We start from the raw sequence: 21,541 nt of genomic DNA, 5'->3' as shown, positions 1-21,541 counted from the left end.
TATTTAGCCGTAAAGCTGTGATTATACGACCAGTGTTCTTTGTGTCCACATCACCACAGTGGGTGTTAAGTTTATATGTTCCCAGAATGATGCTATAAAGACATGTTGTTGCTATTTGAATTATGTGACTAATTTAACGTGTATACAAAACATCTGAATAGTATATGCACAAATGTACGAGTTTTAACATTTGGTGTCCCTTCCTTCACAGCGATAAGGCCTTCTGTTAATGTCATGTTGGCTTTGCACCTTGTCATTACTGAGGTAAAATGATCGAAATATAGGCTAAACATAGCCTAGGTCTAAATAAATGTATTATGCATTTCTTTTTAATCTACACGATTGTTTCAAGGAGAGACATGCACTTGCATTTTATTAATGCAGTGGTGACGTTTTATAGGGCGAAGTCATCGCTCATGACAATCATTCTTGGTTTTATTAATAAATGCATTATATAACATTATGAAAGTTTATATGACTGTGATCTAGTAGATCTTTGTCAGTAGTTACAAGAAACAGTATCCATATATATTTTTTTTTTAACAGGGTAGCCTATGCTATAAATCTTGGAAGTGGACACAACGACAGAAATCAATTATGCAACCAGATAGCATAGGAGATCCTCTAAATTAAGACACACCAAGTAATTAATTTATTACCACAGAGCCGAGACATGTAAACGTTTAAGACTTCACACATGCATGAACAGCTGCATTGGTGGTTAATGGATATAGTTGCAGGACACGTCTCTGCAGCCTCTGACACCAGATACACAACAAAGCTCTTTCAAATAAACGTGAAAGTCATACCTTGCGTGCCAATTTGAAGATAAACATGCGGAAGGTTTGGTCCGTTTATGCTTGCTTAGCTATATGAATTTGGGTCGGGAGATGTCCAAGTCCTTTCTAAATCCCGGATGAGCCGCAGCTTGACCACATCATGTGTAGGAAACATTTTAGAAACATTCATTTCCCTCTGTAGTACTATAGATGACAAATCGTACACAAAGCAACATTTTGTTTGGCCAGTGCTGAAGAAGAGCGCGCGCTGCGTATGACTGTAAGACGTTCCAGTTTAATTCTTAATCATACAGGCTACTTTTTCATCCGGCTGAGATTTTGAGCAAGAATCATCGGTGTCGTTTTTACGAGCTAGGATGATATACAATCCCATTATGGCCGGAGTTCGTATTAAATCCAACTTCTCTGGCATTGGGCCCGTGAAGTCACATGATCACTCTGCAAGCACTGGACAGCCAATAAGTATTGCGTAAGCCTTTTCATCAGCTTGTAATAATAGTAGTTAATTTTATAAATCAGTCCTTGGGCCGCTGATGATCACGATTTTTATTAAAGTATTTTTATTATTATTTTAAAATAGATAATGCCCCCAAAATCAAAGACTTAAGTTCAGATTTATTCATAGGCTATTTATAAGTCAAAACGGTAATTTCCAACTACCGGTTTATGAAAAGATCACACAAGGTAAAGCTGATATATTTTTCGACGTCATTTTACAAACGTGAATATAGGCATTGGTATTCATGTATTAATCTTTTCCAGTTCGCCCTACAGATACCACTTTTGTGAGTGATCTTGTGAGTGTGCTTCTTCCCCTTTTCTAAAACTTTGGACGTTTTTATTTTTTATTTTATTTTAATTGAATGTTATATGAACAGGATTATTTTGGGTTATTTTTTTAAGACATTTTTTGCATAATGCATAATGAAAAAATACACATTCCACCCATATATGGATGGAACATGGGACTGCATTGTTACAATTATTATAGGCATTCATAAAAAAAAGAAAATGAAAAGAAATGTCTTATAAATAAAAGAAACGTACTAGACTCGGGATTATTAGTATAATCCCGACTACTGATTAAAATTCGAGACTGTTATAAAGCATACATGACTCAAATTATTTTGCTTCAGTGTTAAGAGGGCCTGCTTAATCGTTTGATGATGAAAGAAAAATAAGGAACGGGAAGCATCAACAAGATTTTTTAATTTCAGCAGACAAAAATTTAACTAATGAAGATTTAAAGAAAGCGCGAACATGGAAGCTATTCAAAATACGGGTTTTCAAGTTTGAGGGTTTTGATGATTTTGAGGTTTTACTGACATCAAGTGGTCAGACTGCAGGCTATAACAATGGCAACTACTATGAAGATAGGGTGGTTTTATTTATGCTTGGATGTCCACGATTAGACAATGTGTTATGGGCAAAATAATTTCTGCAAGTGAAAGTAAGAATATGGAAGATTTTCATTATTTTAATTTCCCGAGTATTTATAAAACGTCTGGAGAACTGACACTGACGCCTCCATTTCACCATGTATTGACCTACACAAAGGGTGCCGTAGGGCAAACTGCAATCAGAGGCCAATAAAACGAGATTATTTCCGCTGGCTTTTTGTGTACGTAGTCGAGTCTCTCTGAAAGCAAAGGGTGACTGAAGAAAAAAAACATCTCTCCAAATGGGTGTCGGGCCTCTGGAAACGGTCTAATTGTGTCTGGACGGCCATAAAGCCATTGAAAATGGAATGCCAATGTCTGTTGCTGTGTCTGCGATTCATTGCCTTGTCTCCGTGGTGAAGACTTTGAAGTCAAAGTCCCCAGTTATACCTGTAGCACTTCTGCCTCCAGTATACAGGCTTTATATAATAAAATATATTCATATTTACATTTAATGTTTGTATGTTTTTATTCGAAAGCACCTCATCATTGAGGCCAAGACGATAGGTTTGAATGTTTATTTGCACAGATCCAGACGCACACGATGCGTTGTTCACTGGCCCCAGCTGTCGGGTCCCATAATATCTCTGTTGTGTTGCGTTCTCTCGCCTCGCAGCGCTTTGCACACCATAAACGGTTATAGCAGTAATTGTCTTTTATAGCAGCATGCAGCCAACCACCTCATCTGCCAGACCGGTCTACGGGCCTGTTCTCCCCGAGTGCAAACTCGCCCAGCATAGCCTGGCCTCAGAACACATTCCTCAAGAGTTGATGCCAGGTCTATGAAATACCCATCTCCTGGTATGGATAATATAAGACTTTAACATTTTTTTTTTACTTTTTTTTGTAAAGCAGCTGTTGCATTATAAAATTCGGTCATATTTCTTATTAAATGTTTACTTAGCATCTATTAATTAAAATAAACCAATGAATCAACAGATAAAAATATGAAAATTATACAAAAATGTATTACTTTTCTCATAATGCCATAAAACAACTGCCTGGAAACTACCAGAAAATCTATCAAAATTGCATAATTAAATATTTACATGCAATTTAAGTCTTCAACTTAATTGTTATTTAAAATTTAACAAGGAGTGCACAATCTAAGGGAGACTTGTTTGGAAATATGAAATGCTTTTATTATTCAATAAATAAAATCACAAATTACATCTGAGAAATTAAGTAAACAAAAAAATAAAATAAAAGTAAACTAACGATATGACGGTCAACAGACCATGAGGTATTTGAAAAGTTGCCTACAGTGCTTTTATCTACAGCTCAGTATCTATATACTTGTTCCCTGAAGTTCGCAGACTTCACCCAATATCATAATGGCTGATATGGCATGAAAAGGTTGGTCGTTTCAAAACAAAATAGGTAGTGAAGTGAGTAGGTAGTGGTAATGTCATAATTGTAAATACTAAACAAAACAATTTCTAAGGGCACATACAACAGGAAATAATTTCTAAGGGTACATGATCTCATAAACCTGGGCCCATTTTTTTCTAGTGAAAATTTAGGAAACGCTACAGAACATAAGAAAACTGTAAATTGCGGCCCGAAATAAAACACTGATATACAAAATACAATTGAAAGGGAATAAACTTTTTTTCGACATGTTAGGCTACTAATAAATTTGTTCCAAATGAAATACGGAATTGTGAAGAATGCTGTGTTAGCGAGTATTTAAACATACGTCTGAAAAACAGATTTGTGCCGTGTTCATTAAGATGGAACCACTTATGACAAACAAATAGCCTTATCCAAATAGTCTAATAGATAAAACTATTGGATCTCAGCATGCTTTAAGAAAATACTTGAATAGGCTAACACAAGACCTAGGCCTAATGTAAAATCCCACGAAATTATAATTTTAATAAAAGGATGGATAATCTCACATCCTAACGTACACGAAGTGCTAAATATTTAGTCGTCCTTCGTTCCATCTTTGTTGAATCTTTTCATCTTCATCCTGCGGTTTTGGAACCAAATTTTGACCTGTCTCTCCGTGAGGTTCAGTAGACGGGCGACCTCGTACCGCCGGTCGCGCGTGAGGTAAGTGTTAAATAAAAACTCTTTCTCCAGCTCGAGGATCTGGTGCTTAGAATAAGGACATCGTTTTTTACGCGTGGAGCTCGCGTGAAGCCAGTTGGACACAGGGTTGTCTGGGGAAAGGTAGAGGGAAGCGAATGAGGGTTTCGAAATCATAAGCGAGCAGAGAATGATTTTAACACAAAACCCTATATATCTAAATTCCAGACAATGGTATATATCAGTTACCCAAACACTGAACAATCACGTCTAAAGTAAATACGCCGAAGTAAATATATCGAACAATTTTACATGATTTAACTAGAATAAGAATCGGGTTAAAACACATGAATTTATCAGTAGTGATTAACATAAATCTATTCGTCATTATATTCATATATCCCACCATTTGGTCAGCCTTACCTGGATCGGCGCCTGGTTTCCCCTGTACATCTCCTCCCTTATCAGCAGTCCGGCCAGATGCTGTCTCGGTGTCGGTAGAACATCCTCCGTTACTGAAGTCCCCAGGAGGGAGCACGGCGTGTGAACTGGCCTCTGTGCCTTTATCATTCGTTCTGTTTGTATCAGGTTTGGTATGATAGTGATGATGGACCGTCGGTAGCTCAGTGAGAGGCAGCCCACATGCAGAGTCCAAAAGCCAAGACTGCACGTAATCCCCAGCTACTGGAGGTTGCGTATGCGGCTGATACACTGACGGTACACCACTGGAGAAATGCGTGGGGATGTGGCCCCAACCCGAGCCACCATAAACGGGTTGCTTTGCCGGGAATGTGCAGGGACCGAGCTCTGTATGGTCTGTGGGTAGAACGGAGGGCCTGTGCTGAATGAGCCCTGAACCTGAGGAGAAGCGAGACTCTTCGATGTCCGGCATAACAAGAGAGTCAACATAATATCCTGTCAGAGCTCCGGATGTCGACATGGCAGGGACGCACTCTCATGTATACACACACATAAAAACACTAACACACACATACAGTAACACGCTCACAAAATTACAATCTGTGAAAATGGAGAGGCAACTTCCCCCACACAAAGCCCTAGTCAGCTAATAAGTTGAAAGCAAACTGCCATTTGATTGGGTGGGGTGCACACGTGACCAGTGGAACAGAACAATAAAAAAAGAAAGAAAAAAAAAATCAATGGAATTTCTGTGAAAGGGAAAATGAAAAAACATCGTTTTGGTTCTAATCTTCTCCAAAACATCCGCTCCAAAAGCTCCGAATGAGCCACTATAAGAAATAGGCATATATATACAAAATGTAAACTTAAAGAAAAAAATATATTCTCTGAATTTGTTTAGATCAGAGATTAAAAGCACAAGCCCAAGGATGTTGTTAACAAAATTTCATGTTCTGAAACTAGAAAATCTACACAGCCTTTATGCAGACAAACAGCATGGACATGAAACTTTGCCGGAAAATACACTCTTAAAAAAGGTGTATTAAAAAAAGATGCCATAGAAGAACCTTTTTGTCTAGATGGTTCTATAAGGAACCTTTAACATTTTAAGAACCTTATCTGTTTCTTTGTGGCGAAAGAAGGTTCTTCGGGTTATAAAAATGTCATATGACATTGCTCTGAAGAACTTTTTGAAGCACCTTTATTTTTAAGAGTGTATATGTAATCAAACCGACACAATAAATAACAAATAAATTGAGACGGATTAGATACACTGGTAGGAAGAGCCTGTTTTAAGTATACTGCACATAATAGATGTTACTTGTTAGTTGTGCTGTTTTAATTGAGATAATTTACCTATTAAAATAAAATGGTTACAGTGCAGTGTACATGACGAACTGGATTCAGAAAGGAAGCTAAGTTTTCACTTGGTTAGTAAGTGGCTATTGCTGGTATATATAGCGTATATAAGTTTCTAAATACATTTTGTCCTTTATGCATTTAAATATAGCTTCATTAATGAAGGGGGAATGACTGCGTTCTCCATTAATAGTGAATGTTTATCATTAGCGACTTAGCAATATTTTGACCAGATTTTTAAAATCAGTACTCTTCATAATATTATTTCCGAATGCCCACTATCTTAATATATTGTAATTGCTGATTGAAAAAAGAAAAAAAAACATTTATATAGTTACAAATTATTTGAATTTATTGGATTTTGACAATTGATTTGAATGGATTGGGAATCTTTTATATTTGAAAATCATATCAGAAAAACTGCTCCTGAAAAATACATGTCGCAGCCAAACATGTCACAAATAAAGCACTAAAACCATAAGGAATACGATTAATATGGAAACATGCAATTTGGCAAGTACTAGATTATATTTATCAAATTATATTAATCTGCTCAATCGAAAACGTCAAAATGGTTATGACATTCAAAGTGACTTAAATGATTAAAGAGCTTTTATTAATAGTATACTAATAGCAGAATATAGAAGAAAATAATTATACTTTATGTTGTTGGTTGTTATCATAAATTAAGTTTCATTCGGCAATCATTGGCCATAAGTGGATTCTCGTTTATTTTTAAATTACGGTTGCAAAACAAAAAGCAGTTTAAATTAGTTAACTATTTACAGGGACAAGCAAACAAAATTATTATAAACACGTAGCCTAATACAATAAAGGAATCTCAAGTAAAAACGAGTAACTACCATTTAAAATGTTTTAATCAAGTTTATTTTAAACAGACACAAGTAGCCTACAAAAAATAAAAACAAAAAAAATGCACATCGGCTAATGCACATCGGCTCAGTAATTGTGAGCCTCGTACATCAAATCTACATTTTTTTTTATAATTGTTCACACTATTTTATAGTCCATCAGTGATTACCAGAAGGGCATCCAGAAAGATTTTACTATTTTACAGCAGGAAACGACGCTACTTCTCAAAAAAGAAGAAAGCGCCGGAAACAGCATGTCCCTTTGAGGCCGTAAACTGCTCAGGGGTGTTTGTTAACACAACCGAGTTTTAACATAGGCGCTATTCATGCTTTTTAGCCACAAATAAATTCCCTTTAGCTGTACTGGTGTGCCACCATAAAGCCAATCTTGTCTTTTGTGTTCAGCCACTTCTCACGGCGCTAGGCGGAAGCCGGGAACGCAATCTCTCGAGCTCAGTGGCACGCCACCGACGTCGCTGTTGCTTACAGCAGACGAGGCTCGATTGCCGTGTATTGGACGTAACCGAGGCCTTGTCAAGTACTGTCTACATTGAGTTCGACAAATTAGTGTCCACGTTCAGTCCAAAAATTCAAACATCAAACAACTCACGGCGATTTGTGTTCAAAAGGCATTTTTTTAATAACAATAATGCTTTACATTTTATACTGTCAATTTAAATGATTTGGTATTGTTTCGATATCTAGGTGAAAAAGAGTAGATCTTATGTTACGGAGGAATGAAACTGGGGCAATTAAGACAGTTTCGTGTTGCAGAGTTTAAATATGCAATCCCAACAACATGAAACTACCTAAACCACTCCACAGTCTGGTTCAACTCTTCAGACAAAACAACCAATGGTTTCTAAACAAATCGACGGAATACCTTTCATTTAATCTTTAATCTGCATTTTCTATCAAACAACATGCATTTCTCGTAACAGCCAAGACTATTCATGTCAGAATAGCATCTTACCTTTATTAACTTCATTTAAATGAAACGGAGTACCAAAAAAACCACTGTTTTCCATCGCCTGAAATCCGAACGTCTTTATTCCTGCCTCTATAGTCTGTACTGAGGCCAGTCACTCAGAAAAATGACGAGCCTCATAAAGTAGGCAGCAATAAAATGCCACAAAAGCAGACTAAAGCCTCCATAATACTACGATGTCCGTACATGTTGTGGCCCTTAATTCTCTGAAGTAGGCTATGCTTAAATACATTTCCGCCAGAGATAATGGGGAATTTCACAGTAAAACGAAATTTGACTTAAAAAACTACAACGTAGCCTGATACATATTTAAATCACTACGCTTCCATGGCAAAGCTCAACAAAGGTCGACTAAGCACAAATGCAAAATATACAACTTTAAACCAACATAAGTGTAAAATTGTACTTTGTAGCACATTCTTTATCCGATGCGAGCAAATTTCTTTGTTTCGCCACACATGTGTTCATAGTTCAACAACCTAGGACAACGAACTTTTAATTGAGATAGATAGATAGATAGATAGATAGATAGATAGATAGATAGATAGATAGATAGATAGATAGATAGATAGATAGATAGATAGATAGATAGATAGATAGCAGCGAAATTCATAAACATTAATGGTTTACCATTTCCTTTTGCAAAATACAGTTTAGATTATATGACTATTTGATTTCAAGTTTGATTGCAATTAGTTTATGATGTAGCTAGAATAGCCAAGGACAATCTCTATAAAAATAAAGCGCATGTGCGGGCACATTACGATAAAAAAGCAATATAATCTACTTTTAATTAGCCTATACTGTTTCCTTTTCACGTTGCTAACATGCTAGACATATGGCATGGTAAATCATCTATATTCGGTAGCTACGCTGGTTAATATACCACATTATTATTGTTCTCCCAACAATACAATGGAATAAACCTCATAAATTAGACAACAATGTAGAAGAAAAAATAAAACAAGTGTGTGTTGTGTGTACACACACACACACACACACACACAAATACATATAAATATAGAAATGTTGAATAATTCGAAGATTCTCTTTGGCCAGGTAAATTTTCCATTGTCATACGGCTGTCGGGAAACTATATTTGACTTGCCTGTCGCTCAGGTGCACACTGCGGCTGATTTCTAGGCGGCGCTCGTTCTCCTGAGTCAAGTACATCTAGTAGACTGTAGAGGAACTTCTTCTCCAGCTCTAAGGTTTTTTTGTTTTATGTAAGGACAGCGCTTCTTCCGGTAGTCTTCCTTTAGCCAGTTTACTGAACACTCCATGTGTGTTTCCTGTACAAGATATAGCACATCTATTAGTAAAGCTAATTACATATACACACACACACACACACATATACATATATATATATACATACATACATACATATATACACACACATATATATATATATATATATATATTAGCACAACGTTTGTTTCATGGTCTGCATAATGTTGTTGATAAATAGTTTCAAAATAAAACACAACAGCCTAAATAATATCAGATAAAAAAATTATGAATAGGAAAAGAAAATTTAAGAAAGGAAATTCAAAATGTTTATATTTGTATATATATAAAATTTATATATATATTTGTATTTATATATATTTTTTGACATATAGCATTTTTATAACATATTTTGGTATATATGCCTTTCTATTAATTAATGTTCATAGGCAGTAGACAACGATATCTAAACTTTTTATTGAGCCAGTCATATTCCTATCGTATAGCATTTTATGTTTATGCTGTTTATGAGTATTTTTCTGTCTGGAAATATATTACTTTCATTCAAAAAATTCACTTGGATTTTTATTACATTTTAATATTAACAAGCTAGCCTAGGCTTTATATTATATATATATTTTATTATAGTCTCTGCACCAGATGAAAACATTAATGGCTTCGAAGGTGTATTAGAAATAAATTAATGCTAGCAAAGATATATTAATAACAGACCCATTATCTTACCTTTGCTACTTTTCACCTAGCACCCCTGTCAAGTATGACATATTTCCTTTGCTTTTTACTCAACGTTGTCAGCCGGCGTTTTGATAACACTAATAATTATCTCCATCTTGTGCGCTTGAATATACTTCCTCATAGGGGAGTCTAAAAAAGCAGCCATTGTAGTAGTGACTATGCTCGACGTCAATGGCCCGTATCGTATCCCTGCAAGATAATATTGTAAAGATATAGGATCAGCACAAGCCCGACGCATCCCGTGAACCATAATCCTCACTCATTGAGGCTGGTTGCTAACTTCAGTGCACTTCCGTGGATCGAAAATACAACGTGCCCCATCTTCTGATGTCCTGAGGAAAAAAGCAAAACGTATTAACGATGCGACACGAGCTGCTCCGAATCACATCTCCATGCGGGGCACTGCTGTGGTTTGGGCAGTTACATTTATCTGAAGTTTTGTTGGGTTGTAAGTAATGTCGCGTTTCGAAGAAAGATGCCAAACTCCAGCTGCTGATGCTGATCTAGCTGTCAGGTTCAGTTCGCTTATTAATTAGGGAATCTAAAAGACACCCAGTCCCTTTTGCGCTAACACTTCCCCGCCATTACTGCGAATTGCTTTGGGGACAGTGTATGAGAAAGCTCATTGGTGGTCATTAACATCGTAAGACAAGCTGTGTGTGATGAGCTGCCCTTGTTCAATTCAGTGCTCACGTTTCAACCAGTAGGTGCCCAGAAACACCAAGAGCCACACCCCCAGCAGGCCTGCGTCACCTGTCTGTATGTGTAGCAGCAACGTTCGGACGGCAGAGTAGACCAGATGTGGGAAGACTACATTCTCGAACTATGCACCATTCTACACGTGTGAAATTGGGGGTTTTCACAAACTTTCACAAACACGACGCTTTAAAGCATGCATTTAAAGCCGAACTAACAGCTATGTATATTAAGAAAGGCTACGTTTTCGAGTCTGTTTTAAAACAAATAGCTCGAAATAGGGAGAGTCACTATATAAAAACAAAATATAAATGTTAATTCTTGAAGTGACATTTAGTATTTCTAGTATTATGTCTGGAATGAAATAACACTCCTGGGATTTCTGAAGCACACAATATAAAGTACCGTCACGTGCTAAAACAAAATAATACAACTTTTCTTAGGTTGCAAAAACCACAGAGTCAACACTGGCTTGTTCAAATTCAAGTTGAAAATTAAACGTGAAAAAGGGAACACAATCATGAATTCCACCATATGCCCATATGTCTGACCCTTTTATATTATTGAATTGTATTTTATGAAAATGGAAATAAGATTTAACCCTTATTATTAATAATTTTCACTTATTTAAATATTTTATCAAATCATTTAGTTAAAAAAATGTGATGGATCTATATAACCGATTATTGGTGGTGGTTGTATATTTTTTGTCTTTACCGCAAGCCATATAATCCACCCTTTAGACAATAAACCTATAAGGAAACTTATCTTATGTGTCAATTAGTGGATAGATTTGAGTGGAATTTGAGTTATGAAGTTAGGCCTAATTTGGGGACTACACTAACATATACAGACATTACTATTTTAGTCTTCATCCCATAACAACAGTTGGTACCCGTTCTTTATTAAACATTTGTCGATTTAAAATAAACATTTGATAGGCCTATGTTTTAATGACTATGCCTATGTACCTACCAAAGTTGAAATGGCAAATAAACTCAACCCTTTCATTTCCACGTTTCTTTGTTCCCAAGATCGAGTTCGCTGTAAGAGAAACTCAAGAGCAGAAATTGCTATCAGCGGAAGCATTTATTTTGCACTAGAGACAAATAGTCCACACACACTGTAATAGTACCCGTCCGCCTGCTCTCACCTCTTCATGTCCTAATGCGGAAAAGGCACTATAATGTATCACAATTACAAACACCATTTTGAATTACATTATTCAATTTGTCAACGGGAGAGAAAAAAGAACTGTTCAGACAGCTTCGTGACAGTTATGTTCTCCAGTTAATGTTCAATCATCGCTGAAAGCTCAAAATAACGATGTGCATTTTTTGAGACCAATAAATTATTGATTAGTGCTGGCTATAAATTAGCTTGGCCACTTTTGTAAAAAAAAAAGTAAGTAATAGGCTAATAATAAAAAAAAAAAAAAAAGAATACTTTTTCTCAAAGATAGGCTAACTTTGTTGGTATAGGCAATACTTTATGGATTTCTTAATCTATGGAGCATAGTTCATTTGCCATTAACTCTTTGATTCAGGGATAAAAGATTGCCATACCATCATATTTTACACGGTCATATTTAATTTAATATGGACATTGGTCGATTAATACGTGTTCTGTTCCAAACGGTTAAAATTTTGGAATGTTTTAGTGACTGTGTGAAATTAAGGCAGTTCAGTCGAACACCTGCAGGGACTTCAACGAACCAGTTGGACTCTTAATCGACCTTATACATAGCACATTTGTGGGTCTGTGTATGTGTGTGTGATTTATAAAATCATTGCTTTTGATGTTGTGATGTTGCCTCAAAACAACGTTTTAAAGATTTGAGTCCCGCCTTTTCAATCGAAGATCCACGACCATGACATTGATCACACTAGTGCCATTGGACATTTGAACCTGCTTTAATTCATATTATTGTATATAATTGAGAAAAAACTAAAATAATAATAATAATATTATATATATATATATATATATATATATATATATATATATATATATATTAGCTTTTCTCCATTTACATAGTACTCTAAAAAAATGCTTGGTAAAATATGGACAAACCCATTTATGCTTCCGCTCATGTATGTGTATATATATATATATATATATATATATATATATATATATATATATATATATATATATATATATAAACAGAGGAAAGGGAAACATATTTTAGTGTGAAGGTAACACAACAGTCAGAAAGAAAAAGAACGCTCCTGAAAGTCGCTCCTCAAAATCTCTTTGCCTCTGTCCCCTTGCAATCGTGGCTAATAACCTTGGTTCTCAGACGGTTTATGGCACCACACTGCAATTGCCCAAAAACTCCAGACACAGACAGCTTTTATGGTCGTGTTGCTGAAGCAACAAGGAGGATGTCCCCGTAATGAGGCGGATATTCCTCAGCGCCTCAAAGGATGCACCAGCCAGGCCAAGTCGCAACACAGCAAGCAACCATAAAGCTCTGTCTTTCTCTCCCCTTCTCTTCTACTTTCTTTCTCTCTCTTCTTCTTACTCTTCCTCCGTCTTTGTTTATGCGCTTAGACTGTCGTATATGAACACTACGATCAAGGTCATAAACATTCAGATAATAACTGCTAATACTGTAACCACTGTGACGGTAAAATTGTCAGGTAACAACTGCTTCAGTTCATGGTCCGAGAGAGTCCTTAAAAAAAATAAATAAAATAAAAATACATTGCTGTTCATAAATGCACATAATGCGCATGTGTACGCTCATGCATAATATATTTGAAATGAAAACGATGTTCTACAAACATATGTTATAACCCTTTGATTATTTAATTTAGGACGTATATGCCATAAAGATGATTTTCTGGATTACAATAAACCAAACCATTTTTATCCCAGGACAATCATAGCGTTGCAAACTCGAACATGAGCAAATAAGGTCATCGTGAAAACGTTATTTCATTTCTTAAGCCTGAAAGAGTCCACTTCTTAAAGATGACCAATTCCTAATGGAAATGTCCGGAAATGTTTATGATTGGGGATGCGATTCAGCGAGATTGCATGTGCTCCGCTCAGTCCAGCTCACAGTCTGTTTCATTTCTGTTCATTTCATTTTGGATGATCAGAATATAATCATTACACAGTTTGTAATGAGTCATTTACATTCCCGAGAGACGGCGAAGAAAGTATTATTGCTCCATTTCTCCACACAAATGGACACGCACTATACGAATGGCTTGTCAAAAGCCTTTCCTTGTTTAAACCCTAATATTTCAGCCAGTTGTACTCCATCTCCGCGTGTAGTCCATCACAAATCACAAGCGGAGTGGGCTAGTCCATGTTCAGTGTTTATCACAAGCTCTTAATTAAATAATTTCTGTTCGCCACAGAATTGTACACGTTTATCTATATACGAGCACAAAACAATCTGTATTTAAACTGTGAATTCCAATGTCCTCTATGTGCTTACTCTAGTGAAAGGTTCCTTCTTGTCTCGAACTTGAAGTTAACCACTTAGAGTCTGTATAAGGTCTCGTGTGTGATCTTATTACTGCAGCTGTTGTATATTTCTATCTGTTATTTCCTTGTCCTATAGCAGTGGGTTGGTACTGTAGTACTGTAATCGGTCCCTGTTTAGTTTCTTTTCCTTCATCCGCCGGTTCTGGAACCAAATTTTCACTTGGCGATCGGTGAGGTTAAGCATCCTTGAGAGCTGAACTCGTTTCTCTTTGTTAATGTACACGCTGAAGAAAAATTCCCTCTCGAGCTCCCGGATTTGAAATTTTGTATAGGGACATCTCTTCTTGCGAACCCTGGGTCCACCTAAGAGAAAATGACCAATTAACAAATAATCGTCATAGGAATATATTATGAAAGATAATCTAAAAATACGTTAAAGAAGTCAGTGTGTGTGTGTGTGTGTGTGTGTGTGTGTGTGTGTGTGTGTGGATAGATAGATAGATAGATAGATAGATAGATAGATAGATAGATAGATAGATAGATAGATAGATAGAAAATTTAAGTTATATGATTGCGATTGTTAACGTTAATAAATACAAAGATATACATCTCAATATCTAGACTACAATCTACAAATTTTAACCCTTTTTATCTAAAGGGTTGTAAAATAATAATAATAAAATAATATATATATACTAGCATATAATTTGCCTATGCAGTAATTAGCAGATAAATACTAGACGCTTGTTTCTCTGACTGTTGCAAACAATCCTGTGAAATCACTGCGGCCACTTAAATACATTTTAAAGTTCAAGTTAAAATGCGCCAGCTTTGAGTCTTTTCATGGCCAATTTCAATTCCAAGCACGTGATTCTCTCTGTTTATAAGTAGCCTAGGTTTTGTTGGGGAAATCTCAGGCCCTCCATAAACCTTATACGGTTATAAAACAGCATATAAAAAATTTAACAGGAGCGCGCAAGATTGCAAACTTTCTCGCATGACAGTCTCGCTGAGCTCGTACTTACCGCTTGCACCGCTGGTCTTTTCCTCGTTGTTTCCGGAAGAAGACTCGGGGCTGCTGGTCTCCTGTCGCTCCTTTCCTTCGGACTCTTGCTCCAGTGCGGGCGCTGGTGTTGGCTGTTTGCTTGAGTGCATTTTATCCCTCGCTGCATAGTCGCTGTTCACTACACTGTCCGAGCCCCCGCAGGCGGTGTCAAAAAAGGGGTCAAATGCTTGAGGAAGCACCCCGTTTCTTCCAACACTACCGTAGAAATTGGTAGTGGAGGTCGAGTTCGATGAGTGATAATACGCAGATGCATTATTCTTGGCGAACATTTCACCAACTGTCGTTGCCGCTGGTAAACACTCCCTGTGTACTATCTCCTCCGACGGATAACACTGAGCCAGCGGACCCCGGTGAGACCATTTACCAGACGCGTCAATAGCATAGTCCCGAAATGTAACCTCCCTGACATGCTGTACCTGAGGCAGGTTAGAGGAGTAAGAGTAGGTGACGGGACGAGAAGACGAACTTTGGGATATGAACGAGGGCAACGTGGAGAAATCAGCCCCCGGAACGTAATACGTGCAGCTGGGCAGATACATGTTGGACCCAACGGAAACTCTCTCGTCAAAATCCATCATTGTACCCGCGCAGTTTCTAGTTTGGGCTAGCAAGACCTACACGCAACGCCCACGACATAGCTCTCATGTGCGCGTGCCTCTTACCGGAGTTGTAGGGGTATCCGCGAGGCAGAAATTTTGAGACGTAAGATGACGTGGAAATCCATCTCTATCCAGTCCAACTGAGGCCATGGTCACGTGATCCAGAAAAGACATTGACAGATCCTCGCACACTTGTTCTATTTGTATATTGACAGTGAAAGCTAATTAATGGCAGATCCAAACTTGGCAACGAGGTTCAGACTGAATTACAAATGAATTTCTAATACGTTTGCGAATACAAGATTAAACACTCTGTTGAACATTAATAATTTGGATTGTGTTAGATTGATTGGGATGTTTAAATATAATTTTAAATGGACAAATAGACGTTATGAAATGATAATAATGATACAAAGTCTTGCCAGAATACTATAATCAATTCTTAGACGTTTAAAAGTCAAGAACACAGTGTCTGTGACTTAACAAGGAATGCGAGCGATCAATATGGTCCATCAAACGGCATCAAAACTAAGAAAATGAGTGTTTTGGTATCCAGACTTCCTATAAAACAAAACATTCAAAAATATATGCACTATATGCAAAATTTTTCATGTATGCCATATCACGTGTAGGATTATGCTATTTTGTCTTGTCAGCTATTTAAGAAGGCTCCTATGGAAAACTGTTTAATTTACCTTTGAAAGGCACGCTTGCAACCGGGCCAGGGTGCGTGAGTAGGCCTACACCCCAAGACCGTGGGTCCTAAACATGGAATAGGCAGGTAAAGGCCTAATTTTTCTACCTAGCACAACCAGCCGGATCTCACACCAATTAGGCCTACATATTTTACGAGGTAGTTCGTATGAATTTGTACGACCTCATTTGTACAAATTCAAACGATTTGTGCTAAATCGTAGCCTATGTATTTTATGAGTTGCATAATTCGTATGAATTTGTACGAATTACCTGTAACCCCTCCACTAAACCAACCCATCACTGGGGTCTAGACAAATCGTAAGAGTGCGGTTATACGAATAGCAAACTCGTAAAATTCGTACGAATTGGTCGTGACATATTTTCTGCAGATTGTAAGTATACTTGGAGTATAGCTATCCTTCAATCTAAACAGTCTGCAAAATTGTTAATCAAAAAAGTGCATGATAAAGATATTGTTTCTCAAAAGAAAGAGTCTATTCATATTTTCAAATCTTCTGCCTGTAACCTATTTACCTCACAAGGTAACACACATTTGCATAATCCCCGTCTGCCGCGAATTACAAACACTCTGACCTGCCCACAAACACTTCTGCAAGTTAGTGTGTTTATATCAGGTGGAGAAGACCTGTGTTCTGCATATTTTGTTTTCATTAGCCTACATGTTGTCTTCACATCATCTTTCAGCAAAGTAGCCTACCACATACAAAATGAGAAACTGTCCTGGGGTGCGTTTTCCAAAACCATAGTTACTAAGTTAACTTTGTTGGTTGCAATGCAATTTCCCATTGCCAACCAACTAAGTTGCTAACTGGTTAGCAACTATGGTTTTGGGAAACGCACCACTGATCACATTGTGCTAGCAATGGAGCTTCCAGTTGAGCATTGCATCCGTATCATCCTCTGACTCTGTTGGAATTGATAATAAATATGCCATTTGTATAAGCTTATAGCATTGTTTTCAATGCGGCCTTATCCTACAGGCATTACCTGACACTCATTGTATATGGAAACACCAATCACAACAGACTTTGCACGGTGACCAATCTGAGAAGAGTAGATTGGAAGGGAGGAGTTTACAGACCTTAAGCACAGAAGAAATATTCTAATATTAAATGTATGTTCCTAGAGAATGACAATGATATTAGATGCATTTAAATCTATTTTAAGCGACTCCAACACATTATTAGGACACTTTAAAGCACCATATGACCTGCTCTTTAATCAGAGTCCCTGAATCCTTCTCCAATGAGACAAGTCTGTGCGGTCGACTTCAAGTTCGGGAAGGGGGAGGGGAAGGGGCTACCGCCCACCGCGCAGGTCTGAAAAAGTGAACAAACAACAAACGCCACGCAAGCCACTCTATGTCCCGGATGAAGTTTCACAAACTTCGCTTTCACATCAGGGAACTTTACAAAGGAATGACAGAGAGCAATTTAACGCGACAAGTGGAAAACAGGCACTTGGGATAAAAAAAAAAAAAGAAACCTCCAATCAACATATTATATATACATAGTAGCCTAAATAAATATATCATTCACAGCAACATGCCGTTTTTAAATAACCGTAAATATAGCAGAAGAATAACTAGTGTGAAGCTAGATAATATTTTATTTGTTCAAAAATCATGTTTTGAAAGTCAAACTGTATTTGAAACTATGTCCATTCACCACGTGAATATGACTTTAGGTATACGACTAAACTATGTCTGTTGTATTAAAGAAAGCCCATCAGAATCTCTGCCAAAGATCGCAGGATCAAGCCTGTCACACATTTTTTGCTCATGCAGAACAGTTAAAGCTATTTGTTTGGAACCCTGTACTTTATTAAACATGTTTGGACATGTTTGGAAATTAATCGACAACCATTTCAGTCACAAGTTAGATTACAAATTATATTAAATGTATTTATTGAAATACGTGCAGCTATGACGACAATTTCTATTACAAGTGGCCTACACTTTCATTTTTTTTAAATACGATGATTAAATACAACAGTGTAATACAGAGTAATTAACAACAACAATGATAATAAAATAAATATGTTTGTTGGCGCCAATAATTTAGCTGTTTTCTTTGTTAAGCCCGATGAGGACAGAACAAGAAAGAAAAGAAGAAGAAGAAGAAGAAGAAATACCACACCAATTGACCACGTGTGCCCCCCCCCCCCCCCCAAAAAAAAAAACAAAAAAAAAAAACATCGGACTTTATTTCACGTAGTAACATTGTTTGCTGGACTGCTGTTATCTTTTGAAGTTGAGGCTTAATTTTTTAAATTACTGTCTTATTGGAAGTCTTTTATTTATTTTTACTTTTACCAAATGTATTGTCTAAGAAACTTATTTTGAAAGTACATGGCAATTTAGGGATTGACTGAGAATGCAATAAATTCGTGACTAAAATATTTCAATGCTAAAACTATTGGTTTACAAAATTTAAAGCAAAAACAACTATTTGATAACAACATCATGATATTTTTAAGAGTGTGTTTTTAAGTGGTGTTTTTCGAGTTTAAGATAATATAAACTAAAAGAGTTATAAGCATAGCCAAACGTATTTAGGTTATTTAGCTACGTTCTTTTTTGACTAAAACAAAATCAATTAAATGTTTTACAAAATGAATTACATTTTAGGTCATTTTTTCTGTTTGAATTTGAGATTTATACTGATTAAACAGGGTTGTTACCTACAAATTTCTTTGCATTTATCTTACACAATTAGAAGTGTTTTGGAGGAGCACAAGTGATAAATGAGCACACAAATGCATATCTGTATTTGACAAAGACGATGCATATCTAATTAATTTTTAGGTTTTGTGAGGTTATTCTAATACAACTTCACAAAGCCAACATGGTCTGTGAATAAAAGCAAAAATACTTATTAAACACAACATTACCAATAACTGTGGAAAGCAGAAAAATCAAGGAATACAAATGGACATTTATTGTGCTAACGCATTTGACGAACAGGCCTTCATCAGGGCTAAAAAGCTGCATTTCTACAGCAAACGCATGGTTTAGAAAATGTCAAGAAACGATTATCCAATTTATTTATTTGTTTATTTTTCCATATAAAATGGCCAAACCAGATATACGCTTGAGATGTTGTCTGTGGCCTTGGCTTTCATTGTCTAGACGACCACCCCCAGCTTTAACCCCTTCTAATGGCGCACAGAATGAAACCTGAGAGAAAACCCGCGCCATTCAGAAAACCCGAATCTGTCTCACAGCACATTCCGACATTCTCTCATGTAACATTCAGATGAAAAAAGCTGGACGAAAAGCATTTTTTTTTATTGAAGCGTCTTTCGTCAATTGTCTGTTTAAATTATCCCCAAATGTATATAAATGTTTGTATATATATATTTATTTGAATTACTGAATATTTAGCCTAATTTTATTTGCAGTTTTTTTCTTCTTCTGTCAATACAGACAACATGTCAAATTTTAAAACTGTACTTCTGTATCAAATCACATAAAAAAAGAAAAATCATAAAAAATAATTTAAACAAATCAGTGCTTCTAGTTGTGAAAGGTCCTTTGTAACCTACAATATAGTCGAATTCGGACTGGTCGTAAGCTAACCGACAACATCAAAATCTAGATAGCAAAGCAAAACGAAATGCGAAGAGAAATTAATTTCCCCCGGGGAAGAGATGCACATGCAGTTCCATTTTTGTTCTTTAGATGGTGCCAGAAACCAGATTTACCAATGAGCAAAGGACTCCTGAATTGTTAAAGTGCGTTCACTCTATCTAGACAACGTGAGCGCGCTTGAGACATTACGTCAACACAATAGACCTTACACACAAGCCGACGCAGAAAACTGTATGGTGAGGAGGAATGCCTAAACACATTACCATTGTCAAGTCTTTGTATTATTTTGATTTGAATAATCCGAGATGTTAAGATCTAATATGAAAATGATTATAGGTGTGGAGATACAAAAAGAACCAGAAAGCCTTCTAAATGTAGCTATTTGTTTACATGGAATAACAATAATAAACAACTCTTCTACAAATACAAATTAGATATGTGACAGTCGTACAAGCAATTATATTAACAGACCATGGAGGTTGTAAAGTGCCTACATGATAATAATTCACAAGGGGGAAAAAATAACTGTAACGATTTAAATATTTTATAATTAGTCAATAGATATAGCTGATTGTGTCCGTGATAAAGCTTAGTTTGAGCAGTCAGCAGAACTTAGAGTTACCGTTGTATTTCCATCTTGATAAAAAAAACATCCCTGTTAAATTTTGTTTATCATAACATTTAATTTACTGTGGCAAACCACAGCTTCTGGCTAAGGATAGCTAAAATAAAGAAATACAAAAGAAATACAAAATTACACACATGTCTGATCATGTAAATGTGGCTTCTCCTATGCCAAACAAAACAACAAATAGCGTAACACGCTGAAATTACCCATGACACGACTATAAACAATGACAAAACTCGACAACTAGGATTACTTAAAGTCAATTAAATCACACACGTTTGTCTACTATGTCATAAGTCACCAAGCTCGAGTAAAACATGGCGCTGTGCGAAGTGTTTTTTTTTTTGCAGTAGGATCTCGTTAAACGAAAGAGGCTTAAATGAACTTTTATCTGAGTCCTTATTTCTTGTTTAATTAATACAATCGTCAACTTAATTTTTTATATGTAAAATAAAATATGTAATTGTTCACGAACCTAGCACTAAATTGTCATAATCGACAAGCAATTTAAACAGATCCAAGCTGACGCAACAACAAAATAGTAAAAACAAAAACATTATTGTTAATAACATAGTTTAAAAAAAACAATATTGTTCTTGTGTTCGGTTATTTTCTGTATAGATTTTTATTGAGTTCATTTTTGCTTTCTTGTTTTTATATTAGTCTATATTATCAATACACATACGATCTGTGGAAAATACATTTTAATACAGGCAAACGAAAGGGAATGAGATATACACTGATACGTAACAGATTATTGTGTGGGATTTAATATGTCCAATTATTTATTTTCAAGCTTTATTCGATTTAATTAACAACATGACCAAAGCCAGCCGCTTCACTTACAAATGCACATCAGAAGATGGCGCAATTGCTCTATAATATGGCTGAGGTACGCAGT

At 36.2% G+C, this 21,541-nt stretch overlaps 2 protein-coding genes across 2 annotated transcripts; both read right to left on the bottom strand.

Moving 5' to 3' along the window:
• Positions 1-3,087: 3,087 nt before the first annotated feature.
• On the bottom strand, positions 3,088-7,868 carry hoxa9a (homeobox A9a). The gene is made up of 2 exons (XM_052532808.1): positions 4,697-7,868; positions 3,088-4,407 (listed from the first exon to the last, which is right to left on the bottom strand). Exons 1-2 carry the CDS (start codon positions 5,211-5,213, stop codon positions 4,169-4,171), a joined length of 756 nt encoding a protein of 251 aa, XP_052388768.1. The 5' UTR covers positions 5,214-7,868; the 3' UTR covers positions 3,088-4,168.
• A 5,519-nt stretch (positions 7,869-13,387) lies between these two features.
• On the bottom strand, positions 13,388-16,698 carry LOC127935080 (homeobox protein Hox-A11a-like). Its single transcript, XM_052532672.1, has 2 exons — positions 15,064-16,698; positions 13,388-14,401 (listed from the first exon to the last, which is right to left on the bottom strand). Exons 1-2 carry the CDS (start codon positions 15,680-15,682, stop codon positions 14,169-14,171), a joined length of 852 nt encoding a protein of 283 aa, XP_052388632.1. The 5' UTR covers positions 15,683-16,698; the 3' UTR covers positions 13,388-14,168.
• Between the last annotated feature and the right edge of the window lie 4,843 nt (positions 16,699-21,541).

Source organism: Carassius gibelio, chromosome A19, assembly GCF_023724105.1.
Source record: "Carassius gibelio isolate Cgi1373 ecotype wild population from Czech Republic chromosome A19, carGib1.2-hapl.c, whole genome shotgun sequence".
Classification (NCBI taxonomy): domain Eukaryota; kingdom Metazoa; phylum Chordata; class Actinopteri; order Cypriniformes; family Cyprinidae; genus Carassius; species Carassius gibelio.
This window is presented reverse-complemented; position numbering and strand designations above follow the sequence as displayed.